This window comes from Symphalangus syndactylus, chromosome 5 (genome assembly GCF_028878055.3).
Source record: "Symphalangus syndactylus isolate Jambi chromosome 5, NHGRI_mSymSyn1-v2.1_pri, whole genome shotgun sequence".
In the NCBI taxonomy this organism is placed as follows: Eukaryota; Metazoa; Chordata; class Mammalia; order Primates; family Hylobatidae; genus Symphalangus; species Symphalangus syndactylus.
The window spans coordinates 100568620-100588881 of record NC_072427.2 but is presented as its reverse complement, the minus strand read 5'-3'; the positions used below and the strand labels follow the sequence as shown (position 1 = coordinate 100588881).

The window sequence follows — 20262 nt, the reverse complement described above, 5'->3', positions numbered from 1 at the left end:
CTCTTTCCTTTCTCTCTTCTTTTTCTTTCTTTCTCTCTCTCGCTCTCTTTCTTTCTTTTCCTGAGATGGAGTCTCGCTCTGTTGCCTAGGCTGGACTACAGTAGCACCATCTCAGCTCACTGCAACCTCCACCTCCAGGGTTCAAATGATTCTCCTGCCTCAGCCTCCTGAGTAGCTGGGAATATAGGCGCACGGCACCACACCCAGCTAATTTTTGTATTTTTAGTAGAGACGGGGTTTCACCATGTTGGCCAGGATAGTCTCGATCTCCTGACCTCGAGATCTGCCTGCCTCGGCCTCCCAAAGTGCTGGGATTACAGGCGTGAGCCATCGTGCCTGGCCACGATACAGTTTTCTATAGAGAGGGAAAAAATAGAGAGGGAGTTTCCTATGGAAAGGAAATCACTAATTACCCCTTAAATTCTATTCATGTCTCCTATACACATACAAGAATGCATTGCTATATGGGTCTATATGCCTAGGCAATAGTATTCCTAGGAGAGCAATAGCATGGAACTAAGGAATTTGGAGGTTTTACATAGTTGGCATTGATTGAATCTAACATTGCCTGAGCACATCAAACTTATAATTTAATCTTTATTCTTTTTCTTTTGACTGATATAGCCTTACTTTTTCATCTGTCATTATGGAACACTAGCCCTCTCACTTTTGCTATCCATATGCAGAATCAACTTTCTTCGATTCTAATTTAAGGCAGATACATTATATAGGCATATATGGGTATTGAAGGAAACAATGTGAAGAGGATTAATTAGAAAGATATTCTCTTTAAGATATTTGGGGTGAAATAATAAAATCTATATATTCTTAAACATGCGTTGGTAAAACTTGAAAGAAACACTGGTTAAAAGTATATTAAGTTAAATATCTGGGAATCTGTAATTCGTACTATGTCTCTTTACATTATTAGTTCACTAATGGCATTGTAGGCCTTCTCAGAATTTGGAATGAAGAACTCTGAGCCCATTTCCTCCCATACTGGTAACTGACATTCTCTATCTCAGTCTTGGTTCATGTCTGCCCCTCTTACCAATAGGCGTTCCCACTCCGTAACCTTTGGAGTCAATGAGGCCCCCGATCTGAGTGAGGTTGCAGTTTCTCTGCGTCACATACTCAATGCTGGTGGACTCCATCAGCAGCGCGTAGTCTGTGGTGAGCACTCTCTGGATCCCCTCGTCACTGTTTCTTACCAGGGCGGTCTGCTGCCTGCTGCTCATGAAAGCCCACATCTTCTCATAGGTGGAGATTTTTGATTTCTGGAGGGAAAGAAAACACACTCACCAGCAGAAGAGGGCTGGAAAAATACGACCTAAAGGTATTCAAAGTCCCAATGGTTCAAATAATGACAGGGAGGATACTTTCTCCACAGGTGGGGGAGTCAAGATTGATGATCTCGAGGCTTCACTTGTGTAGCTGAGAAGAGCCCAGTTCACTCACTATTGGACAGCATTCGCACGGAGACAGCTATTGCAAGGAGACCTTGATCGACTGATGTAAGACACTGGTGCAAGGTACTTTTGTTGCTTTCAGTTAGGGAAGAAAAAATGTTGGTGTCAAACAATAGCACTTGCCTAAAGAACTGCGGCCACTTAAGAACAAGCCATTGTGGCCCACTGGGCTAAGGGGTGACTAGCTCACTCCAGGACTCTGTTCATTTCATCCCTTTTCCTTTCAATCAATCACTCAACTCCAGCAGGTATTGTTTTGCTGTTTCCAGGTATGTAAGTTTCAATCCTTGATCCAGCATTCTTCTGCTGGGGAGAGCCCTGGGGTAAATCACTGACTTCCTCTGCTTTATCTGTGAGAGAACTGTCATTCACTCTTCTCTTTTCTAGAAAACCTAGAATGTAAATGATCTTTTCAAATTAAAATTTAGATAAGAAAAATCTTTGGCCGGGCATGGTGGCTCACACCTGTAATCCCAGCACTTTGGGAGGCCGAGTCGAGCGGATCACATAAAGGTCAGGAGTTCGAGACCAGCCTGACCAACATGGTGAAACCCTGTCTCTACTGAAAAAATACAGTTAGCCAGGTGTTGTGGCATGTGCCTGTAATCCTAGGTACTCAGGAGGCTGAGGCAGGAGACTCGCTTGAACCCAGGAGGTGGAGGTTGCAGTGAGCCAAGATCGTGCCATTGCACTTCAGCTTGGGCAACAACAGTGAGACTCTGTCTCAAAAAAAAAAAAAAAAGAAAAATCTTCATACTGCATTTATATGCCTTTTTATGTGTATAATTTTAATTGCAATCATATTTTAGATAATGGGGACTGAATATCTCATTTCAAAGTGTTCTATTAATATGTTTGTCTTTTCTCATATTCAGCTTTTTGATAGATTCAGTAATAAATTATATATGTTAATATATGCACATATACATATGTACCACTGCTTCATTATCTTACTTTTTTTGCTAAAGTATACTGCCTAAATTTTCATATTGCTTAAATATGAATTTTCCATTCTTTTGAACAGTGATCTATGATTAGACATTTTGCATTTTACTCTGTAATTTCCATACAGTTCCAATTTTTGTTTGAATTTTTCTTCATTTGCATCAGCATTCTCCACTTATTTCAGAGATGAAAAAAACATTATGGGAATTACTGGTATTTTTAAGCTAACCCCAGTTATCACGGTTATATATAGTGCTCACACACATTAGATAGATCGCTTGGCAGGCACAGGATGCATCATCTCAGTAGTGCAGGAAAGCTTAAAACATGGTTTTGGGCCATAAGCAAAAAATGGAATACCTGCGGAGTCAACTCTATCACGGTTATTCATGCCCAGGTGTTCCTGGGGGCCACTCAATTCCAACCTCTATTTAGGACCTGGGTTAATACTGTAGGGTTTACGAATTAGGGGAGGACAGATGGCTTTATTTCAGATTGTTAGGCATTGAAAATCCCCCTGAGAAAGGTCTTGTGAGACAAATAACAATTCAATAAACAGTACCTTATAGATGTTGGTATTTTATGGAACCCATTCTGTCATATTGGGCCCCTGTGAGTTATGCCACAGCCCCAGAGATATCTGCAAACTGCAGCTCATGTCTCCATGACAAAGGCGTGTTTTGGGGGTCAGGGTTACTGCTTCATTCGTTGTGTGATTTCAGCCTTGCAAAGTCTGATAATGCTAAACTTATAGTAAAAGAGCTACTCCTACAAGTGCAGAAAGATCAGTCTATCTTGTGGCAGTAAATGCACAGCTGGGAAAATTATTCTTCCATCAGGAAACTACCTTAAGGGAAAATAATTTTCTTTGAAGTATAAAATTTTAAAGTTGTCAGAGACTTTAGAGATCGGCTCATACAAACTGCTACTGTCACAGAGGAGGAAATTTTAGTACAGAAGGCTTGGAGACTTCAAAAAGTCACAAAGCAAGTTAATACCAGAGCTAATTCTGGACTCCAGCACTCCTAATATCTAATTCAATGCTCCTTCCACTGTACCATGCTGATTTGGGGGAGGTGGATGTCTATGTTGCCAAAATGCTTTTGAGAATGATTTTAATCTTATTTGATCTACAAGTGAAAATACAGCTTTTATTCATGGACTCATTATTCCCTGAGGTGGGTTGCTAGTTAGTTACATATTAATATGAAATAGGAATCAAACTTCACATAGAAAAATTTCATGAAACATTTATTTTTTTCACCATATTTAGATTTTATTAAAACGAGTGTCGTAAATTGTTAGAAAACTGAATTTGTGGTTTATGGAAGTAAAAAACAAAGTCAATGCTCAGTTCATCCATGGTAAATGGAGAAAGTGTGGGGAGTCCTTCAATTCCCTGAACGAATTGAAGGATATGGGAAAGGATGACACGATTCAACTCTAAACCTAAACTATCTGAAGTGAAGGACTTCATTATTTGCAATCTATGGCAGACCTAGCTTTGGTCCTCCCGCACGGGACGAATATGTAGGTCATACCACCTGTGGCTCACCCTGTGAGTATTCAACAGCATGCAAGTAGTCTAATCTCAGGGATAAGAGAGGTCATGAGTTTAGTGCAACCTCAGTATTCAACAGCTGCAACATTTCTAAACGCTCACTCTCAGTATTCTTCTCCTTGTCACAGCTTAGTGACAAAATGTTTCCTGAGCCAGCATGCTCTTCACACTACACTTTGAGTAGCATGGCTCTACGGAATAGAGATCATGGATTTAAATACAACAACATCCACATCATCCTTCTTGGAGTAGAAGGTTGTTCTAGGCCTGGCCTCTCCCAGGGAGCTACAGGGGAAGTCTAGTTGGCATGGACAACTTTGAGCAGGGAGGGCAGAACTTTCTCTCTGACAGAAAACTGTTACTTGGTAGGGGACTTGGTAAGTTGAAGGTACAGGAAATGTTATAGATTCCTTTGACCCCTTGCTATTCTCACTAGAGCACAGTAATAGTAAACATAATGGGAGCAAGAAGAGCAGCATTTTGCTGTTATTTAGAGCTCTCTTTCATCATTTAAAAAGTTTGCTGTTGTGAGACTTTATTGTATTTCACAGAGTTCTAGGCTACTTGAGATGCTAAGGAAATTAGAGTTTGCAGGAAGACCCAAAATGTGGCTAAGGAATAATTTTTTTTAACAGGTAGAAATATCTGTAGACAGCTCCAGCACCTTAAAGGTGTAGTGAGTTTTCTATTTTTTGAGACGTTGTTTCACTCTTGTTCCCCAGGTTAGAGTGCAATGGCACAATCTCGGCTCACTACAACCTCTGACTCGTGGGTTCAAATGATTCTCCTGCCTCATTCTCCTGAGTAGGTGGGATTACAGCCACCTGCTACCATGCCTGGCTAATTTTTTCTATTTTTAGTAGAGACACGATTGGCCAGGCTGGTCTCAAACTCCTGACCTCAGGTGATCCACCTGCCTTGGCCTCCCAAAGTGCTGGGATTACAGGCATGAGCCCAAAGTGCTGGGATTACAGGCATGAGCCACCGCGCCCAGCCGGTATAGTGAGTTTTCTATCACTGGGCAACTGCAAGGAGGATGTCATGCTTAGACAAGTTTCACATAAGGAGATGCTTCAACCACCACGTTCTACTCTCTAGACCAACCCCTTCCTATCACATATGCAGGTCCTGAGGTCAGGGACAGCAAATGACACACAGAAGGTCTCAGAGGGTTAATGAAGGAGACAGCACAGAATTGAGGGCTCTTTCTTCTTTACTGTAGAGTTCTGTCCACTGTCATGCCATGCTCAGTAATGTTTATTTTTTGTTGGATAAAAAAGTAGAATGTTGGAAGTAAATTACATGTATTCCTTTCAGCAGATTTTTTTTTTCAAGGTTAAGTCTCAAACCTTAGTAATTCTTCAAAATAGGATTATACTTCATGAAAAAATTTCATACATATTAAAAGACCAGACAAAGTGTTAAAATGACAGCCTGGGTGTTTTCGCACTTCTAAATCACATATAATCTCAGCCAGCCTCCTAAATCACTCTAAATAATATATGTTCCAAAAACAGAAATAGTGGTTGCCTCTTATTTCACTAGATATGTCAAAAGTTAATTAGAATATTTGGAATGTCTTCTGAGCTTCTTAGCACAAGTTGCTAAAACTGAAAAAGCCTCATTTATTAAATCTGAAATCACCCAGGATTTTTTCTTTTTAATCCTGAGAGGCATCTGTTTAGATAAATTCATTTTATCTGTTTAAATCTGATTATGTGGCTATCCTCACGCTGATGAAACACTGTTGGCAAAGAATAAGCATTTTTCATCTCAAATCTGTTATAAGGGAGTGTTACTGCATCAATGTTTGATGAACATTATTTATTTCTTTTTTTCCCCTATAATACATTCAAGTTAAACACTCACTGAGAAACAGTTTATAATGTCTGCAGGGGTTAAAAATTACTTACTGAAAATAGGAATGGCAACTAACATATGCAGTGTTTATTTACTGTGTAGCAAGCACTGTTTTAAGCACTTTGCATATATTGATTGATTGAATCTTCACAGTAATCATATGAAAGACGTACCATTATTATTTCTCATTTACAGATGAGGAAATAGAACAGCACATGAAGAAGTGAGGAAACCAGGATTTGATCCCAGTAATCTGGTTCCAGGGTCTGTGTTCTTAACCAACAGGGAATGAACTATCTCTTTTAATACACAGAACAGCAAACTCAAGGCTTGGCTGATGTTTGAACAGAATTAACAAATTTTCTAAAGAAATAATTGAAACAAGTAGCTGTATCTTTCTATTATAGCCAGAGCTGTTGCAACTCTTGTACTCATCATATAATGTACAGAAACTATTTACCTGACTTTTAATAGCTTACACTCGTTTAGACAAAAATTTAGACAGTGGTTTTGGAAGTGCAACAGTTGTTGGAACCTGGAAAAAATGTGACTTGTTTATATTGTTTTCTTTCCTTTAACAGTATTTTGCTTTTTATATAGTTTCACTGTTTTTAGTTACAGGATTTCCACCACACAATGTAAATAAAATATGTGCAAATTCTAGGGTGTAGTGTGGTCTTAAGCCTGATGGAAACTCCATTTTATAAAATATCCCTCTAATGTTTCCTTTTTATTGAGATAACTATTATTTATCACATTATTTCTTCCACCAGTTATTATAAGACTTCCACAGTTAGGATGTATAATCTCATTTTTCAGTAGAATCAGTAATCATGCAATTCTACTTCACACTAATACGGCTGATGATTTTATATATTGATCTGTGTTTATGTATATTTTTACTCTACACACTGAAATATACATTACAAATAAGTTATTGTTATTTGATCTTTTTTATCTTAACAAAAGTGATCTTATAAATGTGGTAAATATATGCATATAGAACAAATGAAATATCACAAACAATTATATTTTAAAATCTCCAATTTACTTTTACTTTAGGTGAATCCTGATTTACGACAACCGTTAAAAATTAACCAAAGACGGGGTGGAGCCAAGATGGCCGAATAGGAACAGCTCTGGTCTACTGCTCCCAGCCTGAGTGACACAGAAGACGGGTGATTTCTGCATTTCCGTTTGAGGTACCGGGTTCATCTCACTAGGGAGTGCAAAACAGTGGGTGCAGGACAGTTGGTGCAGCGCACTGTGCGCGAGCTGAAGCAGGGCGAGGCATTGCCTCACTCGGGAAGCGCAAGGGGTCAGGGAGTTCCCTTTCCTAGTCAAAGAAAGGGGTAACAGACAGCACCTGGAAAATCGGGTCAGTCCCACCCTAATACTGTGCTTTTCCAGTGGGCCTGGAAAATGGCACTGCAGGAGATTGTGTCCTGCACCTGGCTAGGAGGGTCCTATGCCCATGGAGTCTTGCTGATTGCTAACACAGCAATCTGAGATCAAACTGCAAGGCAGCAGCGAGGCTGGGGGAGGAGTGCCCGCCATTGCCCAGGCTTGCTGAGGTAAACAAAGCAGCCAGGAAGCTCGAACTGGATGGAGCCCATCACAGCTCAAGGAGGCCTGCCTGCCTCTGTAGGCTCCACCTCTGGGGGCAGGGCACAGACAAACAAAAATTCAGCAGGAACCTCTGCAGACTTAAATGTTCCTGTCTGACTGACAGCTTTGAAGAGAGTAGTGGTTCTCCCAGCATGCAGCTGGAGATCTGAGAACAGACAGTCTCCTAAAGTGGGTCCCTGACCCCTGAGCAGCCTAACTGGGAGGCACCCCCCCAATAGGGACAGACTGACACCTCACTCAGCCAGGTACTCCTCTGAGACAAAACTTCCAGAGGAACTATCAGACAGCTGAATTTGTGGTCTCACGAAAATCTGCTGTTCTGCAGCCACCACTGCTGACACCCAACCAAACAGGGTCTGGAGTGGACCTCTAGCAAACTCCAACAGACCTGCAGCTGAGGGTCCTGTCTGGAAGAAGGAAAACTAACAAACAGAAAGGACATCCACACCAAAAACCCATCTGTACATCACCATCATCAAAGACCAAAAGTAGATAAAACCACAAAGATGGGGAAAAAACAGAGCAGAAAAACTGGAAACTCTAAAAAGCAGAGCACCTCTCCTCCTCCAAAGGAACGCAGTTCCTTACCAGCAACAGAACAAAGCTGGAAGGAGGATGACTTTGACAAGTTGAGAGAAGAAGGCTTCAGATGATCAAACTACTCCCAGCTATGGGAGGAAATTCAAAACAATAGCAAAGAAGTTAAAAACTTTGAAAAAAATTAGATGAATGGATAACTAGAATAACCAATGGAGAGAAGGGCTTAAAGGAGCTGATGGAGCTGAAAGCCAAGTATCAAGAACTACACGAAGATTGCAGAAGCCTCAGTAGCTGATGCGATCAACTGGAAGAAAGGCTATCAGTGATGGAAGATGAAATGAATGAAATGAAGTGAGAAGGGAAGTTTAGAGAAAAAAGAATAAAAAGAAATGAACAAAGCCTCCAAGAAATTTGGGACTATGTGAAAAGACCAAACCTACGTCTGATTGGTGTACCTGAAAATGACAGGGAGAATGGAACCAAGTTGGAAAACACTCTGCAAGATATTATCCAGGAGAACTTCCCCAATCTAGCAAGGCAGGCCAACATTCAGATTCAGGAAATACAGAGAATGCCACAAAGATACTCCTCGAGAAGAGCAACTCCAAGACACATAATTGTCAGATTCACCAAAGTTGAAATGAAGGAAAAAATGTTAAGGGCAGCCAGAGAGAAAGGTCGGGTTACCCACAAAGGGAAGCCCATCAGACTAACAGCTGATCTCTCAGCAGAAACTCTACAAGCCAGAAGAGAGTGGGGGCCGATATTCAACATTCTTAAAGAAAAGAATTATCAACCCAGAATTTCATATCCAGCCAAACTAAGCTTCATAAGTGAAGGAGAAATAAAATACTTTACAGACAAGCAAATGCTGAGTGATTTTGTCACCACCAGGCCTGCCCTAAAAGAGCTCCTGAAGGAAGCACTAACCATGGAAAGGAACAACCGGTACCAGCCACTGCAAAAACATGCCAAATTGTAAAGACCATCAAGGCTAGGAAGAAAATGCATCAACTAATGAGCAAAATAACCAACTAACATTATAATGACAGGATCAAATTCACACATAACAATATTAACTTTAAATGTAAATGGGCTAAATGCTCCAATTAAAAGACACAGACTGGCAAACTGGATAAGGAGTCAAGACCCATCAGTGTGCTGTATTCAGGAAACCCATCTCACGTGCAGAGACACACATAGACTCAGAATAAAGGGATGGAGGAAGATCAAGCAAATGAAAAACAAAAAAAGGCAGGGGTTGCAATCCTAGTCTCTGATAAAATAGATTTTAAACCAGCAAAGATCAAAAGAGACAAAGAAGGCCATTACATAATGGTAAAGGGATCAATTCAACAAGAACAGCTAACTATCCTAAATATACATGCACCCAACACAGGAGCACCCAGATTCATAAAGCAAGTCCTGAGTGACCTACAAAGGAACTTAAAATCTCCCATTATTATTGTGTGGGAGTTTAACACCCCACTGTCAACATTAGACAGATCAACGAGACAGAAAGTTAACAAGGATATCCAGGAATTGAACTCAGCTCTGCACAAAGTGGACCTAATAGACATCTACAGAACTCTCCACCCCAAATCAACAGAATATACATTTTTTTCAGCACCACACCACACCTATTCCAAAATTGACCACATAGTTGGAAGTAAAGCTCTCCTCAGCAAATGTAAAAGAACAGAAATTATAACAAACTGTCTCTCAGACCACAGTGCAATCAAACTAGAACTCAGGATTAAGAAACTCACTCAAAACTGCTCAACTACATGGAAACTGAACAACCTGCTCCTGAATGACTATTGGGTACATAATGAAATGAAGGCAGAAATAAAGATGTTCTTTGAAACCAACGAGAACAAAGACACAACATACCAAAATCTCTGGGACACATTCAAAGCAGTGTGTAGAGGGAAATTTATAGAACTAAATGCCCACAAGAGAAAGCAGGAAAGATCAAAAATTGACACCCTAACATCACAATTAAAAGAACTAGAAAAGCAAGAGCAAACACATTCAAAAGCTAGCAGAAGGCTAGAAATAACTAAAATCAGAGCAGAACTGAAGGAAATAGAGACACAAAAAGCCCTTCAAAAAATTAATGAATCCAGGAGCTGGTTTTTTGAGAAGATCAACAAAATTGATACACTGCTAGCAAGACTAATAAAGAAGAAAAGAGAGAAGTATCAAATAGATGCAATAAAAAATGAAAAAGGGGATATCACCACTGATTCAACAGAACTACAAACTGCCATTGGAGAATACTATAAACACCTCTACACAAATAAACTAGAAAATCTAGAAGAAATGGATAAATTCCTTGACAAATACACCCTCCCAAGACTAAACCAGGAAGAAGTTGAATCTCTGAATAGACCAATAACAGGCTCTGAAATTGTGGCAATAATCAATAGCTTACCAACCAAAAAGAGTCCAGGACTTGATAGACTCACAGCCAAATTCTACCAGAGGTACAAGGAGGAACTGGTACCATTCCTTCTGAAACTATCCCAATCAATAGAAAAAGAGGGAATCCTCCCTAACACATTTTATGAGGCCAGCATCGTCCTGATACCAAAGCCTGGCAGACACATAACCAAAAAAGAGAATTTCAGACTGATATCCTTGATGAACATTGATGCAAAAATCCTCAATAAAATACTGGCAAACCGAATCCAGCAGCACATCAAAAAGCTTATACACCATGATCAAGTGGGCTTCATCCCTGGGATGCAAGGCTGGTTCAACATATGGAAATCAATGAATGTAATCCAGCATATAAACAGAACCAAAGACATAAACCACATGATTATCTCAATAGATGCAGAAAAGGCCTTTGACAAAATTCAACAACTCTTCATGCTAAAAACTCTCAATAAATTAGGTATTGATGGGACGTATCTCAAAATAATAAGAGCTATCTATGACAAACCCACAGCCAATATAATACTGAATGGGCAAAAACTGGAAGCATTCCCTTTGAAAACTGACACAAGACAGGGATGCCCTCTCTCATCACTCCTATTCAACATAGTGCTGGAAGTTCTGGCCAGGGCAATCAGTCAGGAGGAGGAAATAAAGTGTATTCAATTAGGAAAAGAGGAAGTCAAATTGTCCCTGTTTGCAGATGACATGATTGTATATCTAGAAAACCCCATTGTCTCAGCCCAAAATCTCCTTAAGCTGATTAGCAACTTCAGCAAAGTCTCAGGATACAAAATCAATGTACAAGAATCACAAGCATTCTTGTACACCAATCACAGACAAACAAACAGCCAAATCATGAGTGAACTCCCATTCACAATTGCTTCAAAGAGAATAAAATACCTAGGAATCCAACTTACAAGGGATATGAAGGACCTCTTCAAGGAGAACTACAAAGCACTGCTCAGTGAAATAAAAGAGGATACAAACAAATGGAAGAACATTCCATGCTCATGGGTTGGAAGAATCAATATCGTGAAAATGGCCATACTGCCCAAGGTAATTTATAGATTCAATGCCATCCCCATCAAGCTACCAATGACTTTCTTCACAGAATTGGAAAAAACTACTTTAAAGTTCATATGGAACCAAAAAAGAGCCCGCATCGCCAAGTCAATCCTAAGCCAAAAGAACAAAGCTGGAGGTATCATGCTACCTGACTTCAAACTATACTACAAGGCTACAGTAACCAAAACAGCATGGTACTGGTAGCACAACAGAGACATAGATCAATGGAACAGAACAGAGCCCTCAGAAATGATGCCGCATATCTACAACTATCTGATCTTTGACAAACCTGACAAAAACAAGAAATGGGGAAAGGATTCCCTATTTAATAAGTGGTGCTGGGAAAACTGGCTAGCCATATGTAGAAAGCTGAAACTGGATCCCTTCCTTACACCTATACAAAAATTAATTGAGGAGGGATTAAAGACTTAAATGTTAGACCTAAAACCATTAAAATCCTACAAGAAAACCTAGGCAATACCATTCAGGACATAGGCATGGGCAAGGACTTCATGTCTAAAACACCAAAAGCAATGGCAACAAAAGCCAAAATTGACAAATGGGATCTAATTAAACTAAAGAGCTTCTGCACAGCAAAAGAAACTACCATCAGAGTGAACAGGCAACCTACAGAATGGGAGAAAATTTTTGCAACCTACTCATCTGACAAAGGGCTAATATCCAGAATCTACAATGAACTCAAACAAATTTACAAGAAAAAAACCAAACAACCCCATCAAAAAGTGGGCAAAGGACATGAACAGACACTTCTCAAAAGAAGTCATTTATGCAGCCAAAAAACACATGAAGAAATGCTCATCATCACTGGCCATCAGAGAAATGCAAATCAAAACCACAGTGAGATACCATCTCACACCAGTTAGAATGGCCATCATTAAAAAAGCAGGAAACAACAGGTGCTGGAGAGGATGTGGAGAAATAGGAACACTTTTACACTGTTGGTGGGACTGTAAACTAGTTCAACCATTGTGGAAGTCAGTGTGGCGATTCCTCAGGGATCTAGAACTAGAAATACCATTTGACCCAGCCATCCCATTACTGGGTATATACCCAAAGGACTATAAATCATGCTGCTATAAAGACACATGCACACGTATGTTTATTGCGGCACTATTCACAATAGCAAAGAGTTGGAACCAACCCAAATGTCCAACAATGATAGACTGGATTAAGAAAATGTGGCACATATACACCATGGAATACTATGCAGCCATAAAAAATGATGAGTTCATGTCCTTTGTAGGGACATGGATGAAACTGGAAACCATCATTCTCAGTAAACTATTGCAAGGACAAAAAACCAAACACCGCATGTTCTCACTCATAGGTGGGAATTGAACAATGAGAACTCATGGACACAGGAAGGGGAACATCACACTCCGGGGACTGATGTGGGGTTGGGGAAGGGGGGAGGGACAGCATTAGGAGATATACCTAATGCTAAATGACGAGTTAATGGGTGCAGGAAATCAACACGGCACATGGATACATATGTAACAAACCTGCACATTGTGCACATGTACCCTAAAACCTAAAGTATAATTAAAAAAAAAAAAGACACATGCACGCGTGTGTTTATTGTGGCACTATTCACAATAGCAAAGACTTGGAACCAACCCAAATGTCCAACAACGATAGACTGGATTAAGAAAATGTGGCACATATACACCATGGAATACTATGCAGCCATAAAAAATGATGAGTTCATGTCCTTTGTAGGGACATCGATAAAACTGGAAAACCTCATTCTCAGTAAACTATCGCAAGGACAAAAAACCAAACATGGCATGTTCTAACTCACAGGTGGGAATTGAACAGTGAGAACTTATGGACACAGGAAGGGGCACATCACACTCTGGGGACTGTTGTGGGTTGGGGGGAGGGGGGAGGGACAGCATTAGGAGATATACCTAATGCTAAATGATGAGTTAATGGGTGCAGCAAAACAACATGGCACATGGATACATATGTAACAAACCTGCACATTGTGCAGATTTACCCTAAAACCTAAAGTATAATAATAAAAAAAAAAATTAACCAAAGACATAGACATTGGCTATGTAGAACTTCATACTTGTGAAATAGGTACATCAGAGGTGAATAGTTGCCTTAAAAACAACCATTTCTTTTATACATGATTAATATATTATTTCATTAAATAATAAATCTTATGCTATTTTGAAAATATGATTTAATTTACAAAAATCGCTTTGAAGGAAGATAATCAGAGGAAAATATTTATAGTATGGTTAGGGCCTCTGCCTTCCAAATGTATATAATATGAACACTGCAGTTGATTATGTCTTTATCTTGATTTGATGAAAAGTTATGACATTTGCAGATTCTCCAACATTTAAAAAATTTATGGATTCCCTTTAGAAAATTCCCTCAGCAGGATTTAAACAGATTTGCTAAAATATTTTTCATGTTTTTCTCCTGTCTAGAGTTAAAGATTGGTCTATTACAGGCAATCTGCCAGCCTTTGAAAAAGGTTAAATTGACCTCATAGATTTCTTCCCAAACAAATACACTTTTAACCTACAGAGACCTGACATTTCTGACATTGATGATAAAATTAGCTGGATTTTTCCAACATAAGGTAAGAACTCTTATGTGAAGAGTGCCTTCCTGTGCAGAGTATTTGAGAAATGGCTTTCATCTTATGCTTCCCGAAATGGTTATAACTGTCTGAAATCTGGCTCTCTACAATGGCTCATTGCTTCATTTCCACTGGTGCAGTGCCCAGTAACTTCTTTGAAATGTCTTTTGGGTTGGTGACAGCACCTAACCACTCCCTGGAAAGAGATGATAATGCTTAGAGAATCCCTTGTTCCCACAGCTGGTCCAAAGTCCCTAGACCATGAAAGCCAGAAATGACAAGTCTTTTATGATGTTTTAAAACCTATTTTATCCAAGTCATTTTAGACTGAATCACGATTTAATCTGTGTAATCCTCTGGCCTGAGTCTGGGAGGATAGTGATTTGTTACAAGGCAAGCTTCTACTGAGAAGTATTTCTTACATGAATACTTCATAGCTAATTTGGCTCACAAGAAATTCTGCCACTACTCCCTGTCTGCACAATGCAACCACATGTTGTGTTGTATTTAACAGGTATTCATACATCTTGTCTCCGTATTGCTATTCAGATCTTCATGTCTTGCTCATGATTTTGTACCTTTTTCCTTCCTAAGTGCCAACCTCAGTACTGACCATATTAAGGACCCTGCAAAAATATAAATTGAGCTGAATTAAAGTGAATTAAACTGAATTGCCTCACTCTGTTTCTTGTCTGCATTCTAAGGGCAGCCTTACCGTCTTTTGCCTGCCTACCATCTGGTGAGTGCTTCGGCAGATGCAATGTATGTGCTCAAGAAGGGCCTCCAAGGCCTAGAGTTGCTGTCTGGCCAGGCCTCCAAAAATCTTTGAGATCTTGGGCACTGGACTTCTTCTGGACTTTTCTGTCCTTTAGCAGAAGGCAGACGCTGCAGAGATGACTGACAGTAAGGAAGCTGAACAAAGACCAAACGAAAATATTTATAAATCTAGAGAGACTGAAAAAATAGGACTAATAGCTAGAGCTAAGGGTTGAATAATTATGGTGATGATGTTATGAGTGATAGTTGCAATAATATCTAATGTTTTTAATTGCTTACAGTGTACTAAGTGGTAGTATAAACATATTACCTCTATTAAGTCATTAAATCCTCAATTTTGAGTTAGAAATCATCCTCAATTTATAGACTGGGAAATCAAGGTACAGAGAGTTTAAGTTACTTGCCAAGGTCTACATAACTTATATGTAGTAGAGCCCAGGCTCTCTGGGTCCAGATCTCCATCAAAAACACTTTCCTGTAGGTTTTACTTTATATCCCAGCATAAGAAGTTGGTCATATTTCTTGAGAAGACTAGCTGGTATTCCCATATGCCGATCCATGGGCTAAAACCATTATCCTCCTTGGATGATGGTTCACAAGGATCATTGGGAAAATCCATTCTTTTAGGCCTCATCCGGTTCTTAGACATTACCATGACTATTCTTTCTTCATCTGGGAAAAAAAGAAATGTGACTTTCTACACTGTCACTGTGAGACCACAGTTTGGACTATCTTATTGTTTCATAAGGTAATTAATAGAATTCCAACAAGAAGAAAGAACAGAGCCATTGTACATTTCTAACTTCCTGTGGGAGAGAAAACCAGAATCTTAGTATACTATTTCTGAAAGGAAAAGTTGGAATTGGCTGTCATTGTTGTCAGTTGTCTTGGATATAAAAGATGGAAATAGGTCATGTAGCCCCTAGGAAAGCTGAACCCAAGTTGTGTCCATAGAGCTTGGCTATGAAGTGACTGACCTTTGCACCTCCTAAGATGCTGGTGGTGGTCCCAGGGAGTTGGGAGCGAAGGAAATCCTGTACTGTTCAGACTTGAGAAACAATTGAAAGGACCAAATAATTTCATCAGCAGAGAACAGAGAAACCAATAGAGTTAAATCTGGATTATTAATTAGTATTATGTCAAGCAGAAATGAGAGGGATTTTATTAAAAATTCTCTTAAATAGTCCGGGCGTGGTGGCTCACGCCTGTAATCCCAGCACTTTGGGAGGCCGAAGCTGGTGGATCACAAGGTCAGGAGTTCGAGACCAGCCTGGCCAACATGGTGAAACCCTGTCTCTACTAAAAATAAAAAAATTAGCTGGGCGTGGCGCAGGCGCCTGTAATCCCAGCTACTTAGGAGGCTGAGGCAGGAGAATCGTTTGAACCTGGGAGGCGGAGGTCGCAGTGAGCCGAGATCACACCATTGCACTCCAGCATGGGCGACAGGGTGAGACTCCATCTCAAAAAAAAAAAAAAATTCTCTTAAACAGAGTCTGTTGACATTCTGAATTATTAATACACTGACCCATAAACATAGTCCATTAATTAATTTGATGCTGATTGCCTCATATTCAGAGAAGAATTTCCCAAAACATCTCCAACAGTACCTGGACACTCGATAAATGTTCTGCCTCACTTTAATCTTGTCCAGCTAATTGGTCTTGTGGTGCCTGAGACCCTTTGACCAAATAGGCTATTATATTTCCCATAGTGCTTGAACTGTAAGTTCCAGAGTGTTGATGATCTTGTGAAAACATAATGCTTAATAAGCATCATTAGCTGAGTGATTGAAACTTAGAGTTGCTTTTTTTTTGATGGACAAAGTGAGGTAGAATCTCAGGATGTCCATCTAAAGTTTCATAGGAATATGTGGAATTGAATTTATGATTTAATCCCATTCTCTTGTGTAAATACAGTCCTTGATGATCAATGTTGCTCCATATATGAATGACTCTGAAGGAAAACTGCCACTGCTTCCCCGTCTCAGTCACGTCTTAGCTTGAGCTAGCACTTGTTTAAAAAATTTCCACTGGGCACAGTGGCTCACGCCACTGTGGGAGGCTCAGCACTTTGGGAGGCTGAGGCAGGTAGATCACGAGGTCAGTTCAAGACCAGCCTGGCTGAGATGGTGAAACCCCGTCTCTACTAAAAATAAAAAAAAAAAAAAAAAAAAAAAAAAAAAAATTTGCTGGGCATGGTGGCAGGTGCCTGTTATCCCAGCTACTCAGGAGGCTGAGGCAGAGAATTGCTTGAACTCAGGAGGCGGAGGTTGCAGTGAGCCAAGATCACGCCATTGCACTACAGCCTGGGCGACAGAGCGAGACTCCATTAAAAAAAAAAAAAAAAAAATTCCACTTAGTTCCCTCAGCCTTATAAGCTCAGGTGGTGGATAGTGGAATCTCACCTGAGCTATTTTAAAAAACTAAATTTTAGGTTTCTTCATGTTGAGAACTGAATACATCAGATCTAAAATGTAGAGCGTCATGCTGTCTGCAAGAATAGCCAAGTCTAGGATAAAAAGTCAATGGATTTTGAATGAAATTTTAGCGAGCAACTTCTAGGCACACATTTCAAAGACAAACTTCACTAAGCACATCCCTTGCTAGTGGCCTAGCGACCAAATGTGAGGCATTCGAGTATTTTGTTTGGTCATGGATCTTGATAATGTCTGAATCCCTTTCCTCCCTGCAACTGGCCATTCAGTGGCTATAAAATGATTTTAAATCAACTTGAAAGTAAAAAGACCAGTTTTTACCATTTGGGTACTGCCAGAGGAATATTGCCTTTCTGAGAAGAAAAACACTTTAAATTACACTGTGTGTGTTGAGAAAACGTTTCTCATTAGAAAGTTTCCTTGTGATTGAGTGGAGACAGGACCCATCTTAGCAAATGACTTGTGCTCCAAAAACTGATCAGGATGTTCCAGGTTAGATGCGGCAAATGTAGCTTTCCTCATTCATTCTACAGCCCAAGAGAGGTTATTGTCTTTAACTGAGAGAGAAAGGGCTGGAGGAGGGAGACCCCGATGACGTAGCAGAGGTGAAACAGGTTAATGTGGAGCCAGGTTGGGACTGAGTCCTTGTGACTGTACCTGCTGTCACTCAGTGATTTAGGGCGGAACTACCCCAAGACCAAAAAGCCGAAATGTTACTTTCCCTTGTGGAATAATCCAGCTTAAGAACCTGAGTGTACATCCCTCTGACGCTTTCTGACAGCTTACCATCCTCGAGGGGGAAACTAAATCGGATTTAGTCCTTGTTCCCTTTCTGCAAATACATTTCTTCTCGGTAAACCGGGTTGCTGGGCCACAAGCTAACTTGTAAAATGAGGAACTTGGCAACAGTGTCTTCTTGTGTGGGTCCCTATGTATCCATCCACCTCTCTCTCCCTCCCTCTTTCCCTCTCGGCTTCCTTCCTTTGGTCCTTCATTCACTCTCCCTCCCTCTCTTGGTTAGAAATCCACCTCTCCCAGAGTTTACTTGTTCACTTATTGAAAACATAGTTTTCTGAATGCCTACTATATGGCCGGGCACTCTTTTAGATTCTGGTGACTTAATGGCATACAAAGAAGACCGAGTTTCTACCCTCATAGAACTGACTTTCTAGAACTCTCTGAATTTTGGTGAATCTTGGCTCTTCCATTGCTAGCTTTGTAACTTTGGGGTAAGTTATCTAGCCTGTCTGTGCCTCATTTTCCTCATCAATAGGGATAATATTGGTATTTATCTCAATTGGTCTTTTTCTTTTCTTTTTTTTTTTTTTTTGAGACGGAGTTTCACTCGTGTTGCCCAGACTGGAATACAATAGTGTGATCTCGGCTCACCGCAACCTCAGCCTCCCTGGTTCAAGCGATTCCCCTGCCTCAGCCTCCCGAGTAGCTGGGATTACAGGCATGCGCCACCACGCCAGGCTAATATTTTTGTATTTTTAGTAGAGACAGGGTTTCTCCATGTTGGTCAGGCTGGTCTCGAACTCCTGACCTCAGGTGATCCACCAGCCTCGGCCTCCCAAAGTGCTGGGATTGCAGGTGTAAGCCACAGCGCCTGGTGCTCAATTGGTCTTTTTTAAAGATAAAATGAGGTAATACAGGTAAGGGCTAGTGCACAGGGCGTACTGCTATTATTATTGATGCTGTTTGTACTATCATCACATTCTTCCTCTCTGAGGTGCTTATTGTTTCATCATTTTCCTGGTGACCTGAGAGAACGCTTGCATTGATGCCTCATTTTCAGGACCAGGGAGAAAGCAGGAGCCCTCTCGGAAAATGCTCAGGGCGCAGCAGTTGTGAACACAGCATGTGCCTGTTCAGTGGAAGCGCATTATCCAAACATGTCGTAATGCAGTCATTCAGGGTCCTGCCAGGAAAAAGGAGAACCAGCTCTTTTTATATTTAAAGAAGGGCATGAGAAGGAAAAGATCAAAGTGAGCTTAAGGGGCCGGGCGCAGTGGCTCACGCCTGTAATTCCAACACTTTGGGAGGCCGAGACAGGTGGATCACTTGAGGTCAGGAGCTTGAGACCAGCCTGGCCAACATGGTGAAACCCCATCTCTATTAAAATAGAAAAATTAGCCAGGCATGGTGGCATGCGCCTGTAATCCCAGCTACTCGGGGGGCTGAGGCAGGAGAATCGCTGGAACCCGGGAGGAGGAGGTTGCAGTGAGCCAAGATTGTGCCACTGCACTCCATCCAACCTGGGCAACAGAGCAAGACTCCGTCTCAAAAAAAGAAAAAAAAAAAGTGACACTTTGTCATTTAAAGGACACTTTGTAAATATGGGTTGAGCATCTCTATTCTGAAAAATCCCAAATCTGAAACTTTTTGAGCACTGACATGTTGTCCCATGTGGAAAGTTCCACACCTAACCTCATGGCATGGGTTGCAGTCGAATGCAGTGAAAACTTTTTTCATGTACAAAATTATTTAAAATACTGTATAAACTTATCTTTAGGCTATATGCATAAGGTATATATGATACATAAATAAATTTTGTGTTTAGACTTAGGTCCCGTCCCCAGGTTTTCTCATTCTGTATGTGCAAACATTCTAAAACCTGAAAATATCCAAAATTCTAAAAACATCTGGTCTGAAACATTTCAGATAAGGGATCCACAGCCTGTGCATAGATCCTGTGTACAGTGGCAAAGTCAGATCTATTGCTTTTTCAAAGAACAGCACAGCCTCTTTCCCTTACATTTGTGCTGAACGTCTTGAAGGAAGTAGAATCTTCTCTGCCTTCTGCTAGCCCATTTCCCAGTACTTTAAAACTCTTTGATATTGCTGAATGAGATAAATCATTTCAGGTATTTTTTCAGATATACCAAATTCTATCTTGCCAGTGCCCCTCTGTCCT

At 40.4% G+C, this 20262-nt stretch overlaps 1 protein-coding gene and 1 long non-coding RNA gene across 11 annotated transcripts in view; one reads left to right on the top strand and one right to left on the bottom strand.

Annotated features, from left to right (window-relative positions):
• Positions 1-20262, bottom strand: part of GRIK1 (glutamate ionotropic receptor kainate type subunit 1) — a 430746-nt gene that overhangs the window by 23392 nt on the left and 387092 nt on the right. For all 10 annotated transcript variants that reach the window (XM_055279420.2, XM_055279424.2, XM_055279423.2 and 7 more), the window contains one exon: positions 1052-1277. In XM_055279420.2, the coding sequence (XP_055135395.1) occupies positions 1052-1277 (226 nt within the window). The remainder of the gene's footprint in view (positions 1-1051; positions 1278-20262) is intronic.
• Positions 1091-6959, top strand: LOC129482891 (uncharacterized). Its single transcript, XR_008657848.1, has 3 exons — positions 1091-1173; positions 1391-1532; positions 6898-6959. It is a non-coding gene; the product is annotated as an uncharacterized lncRNA (long non-coding RNA).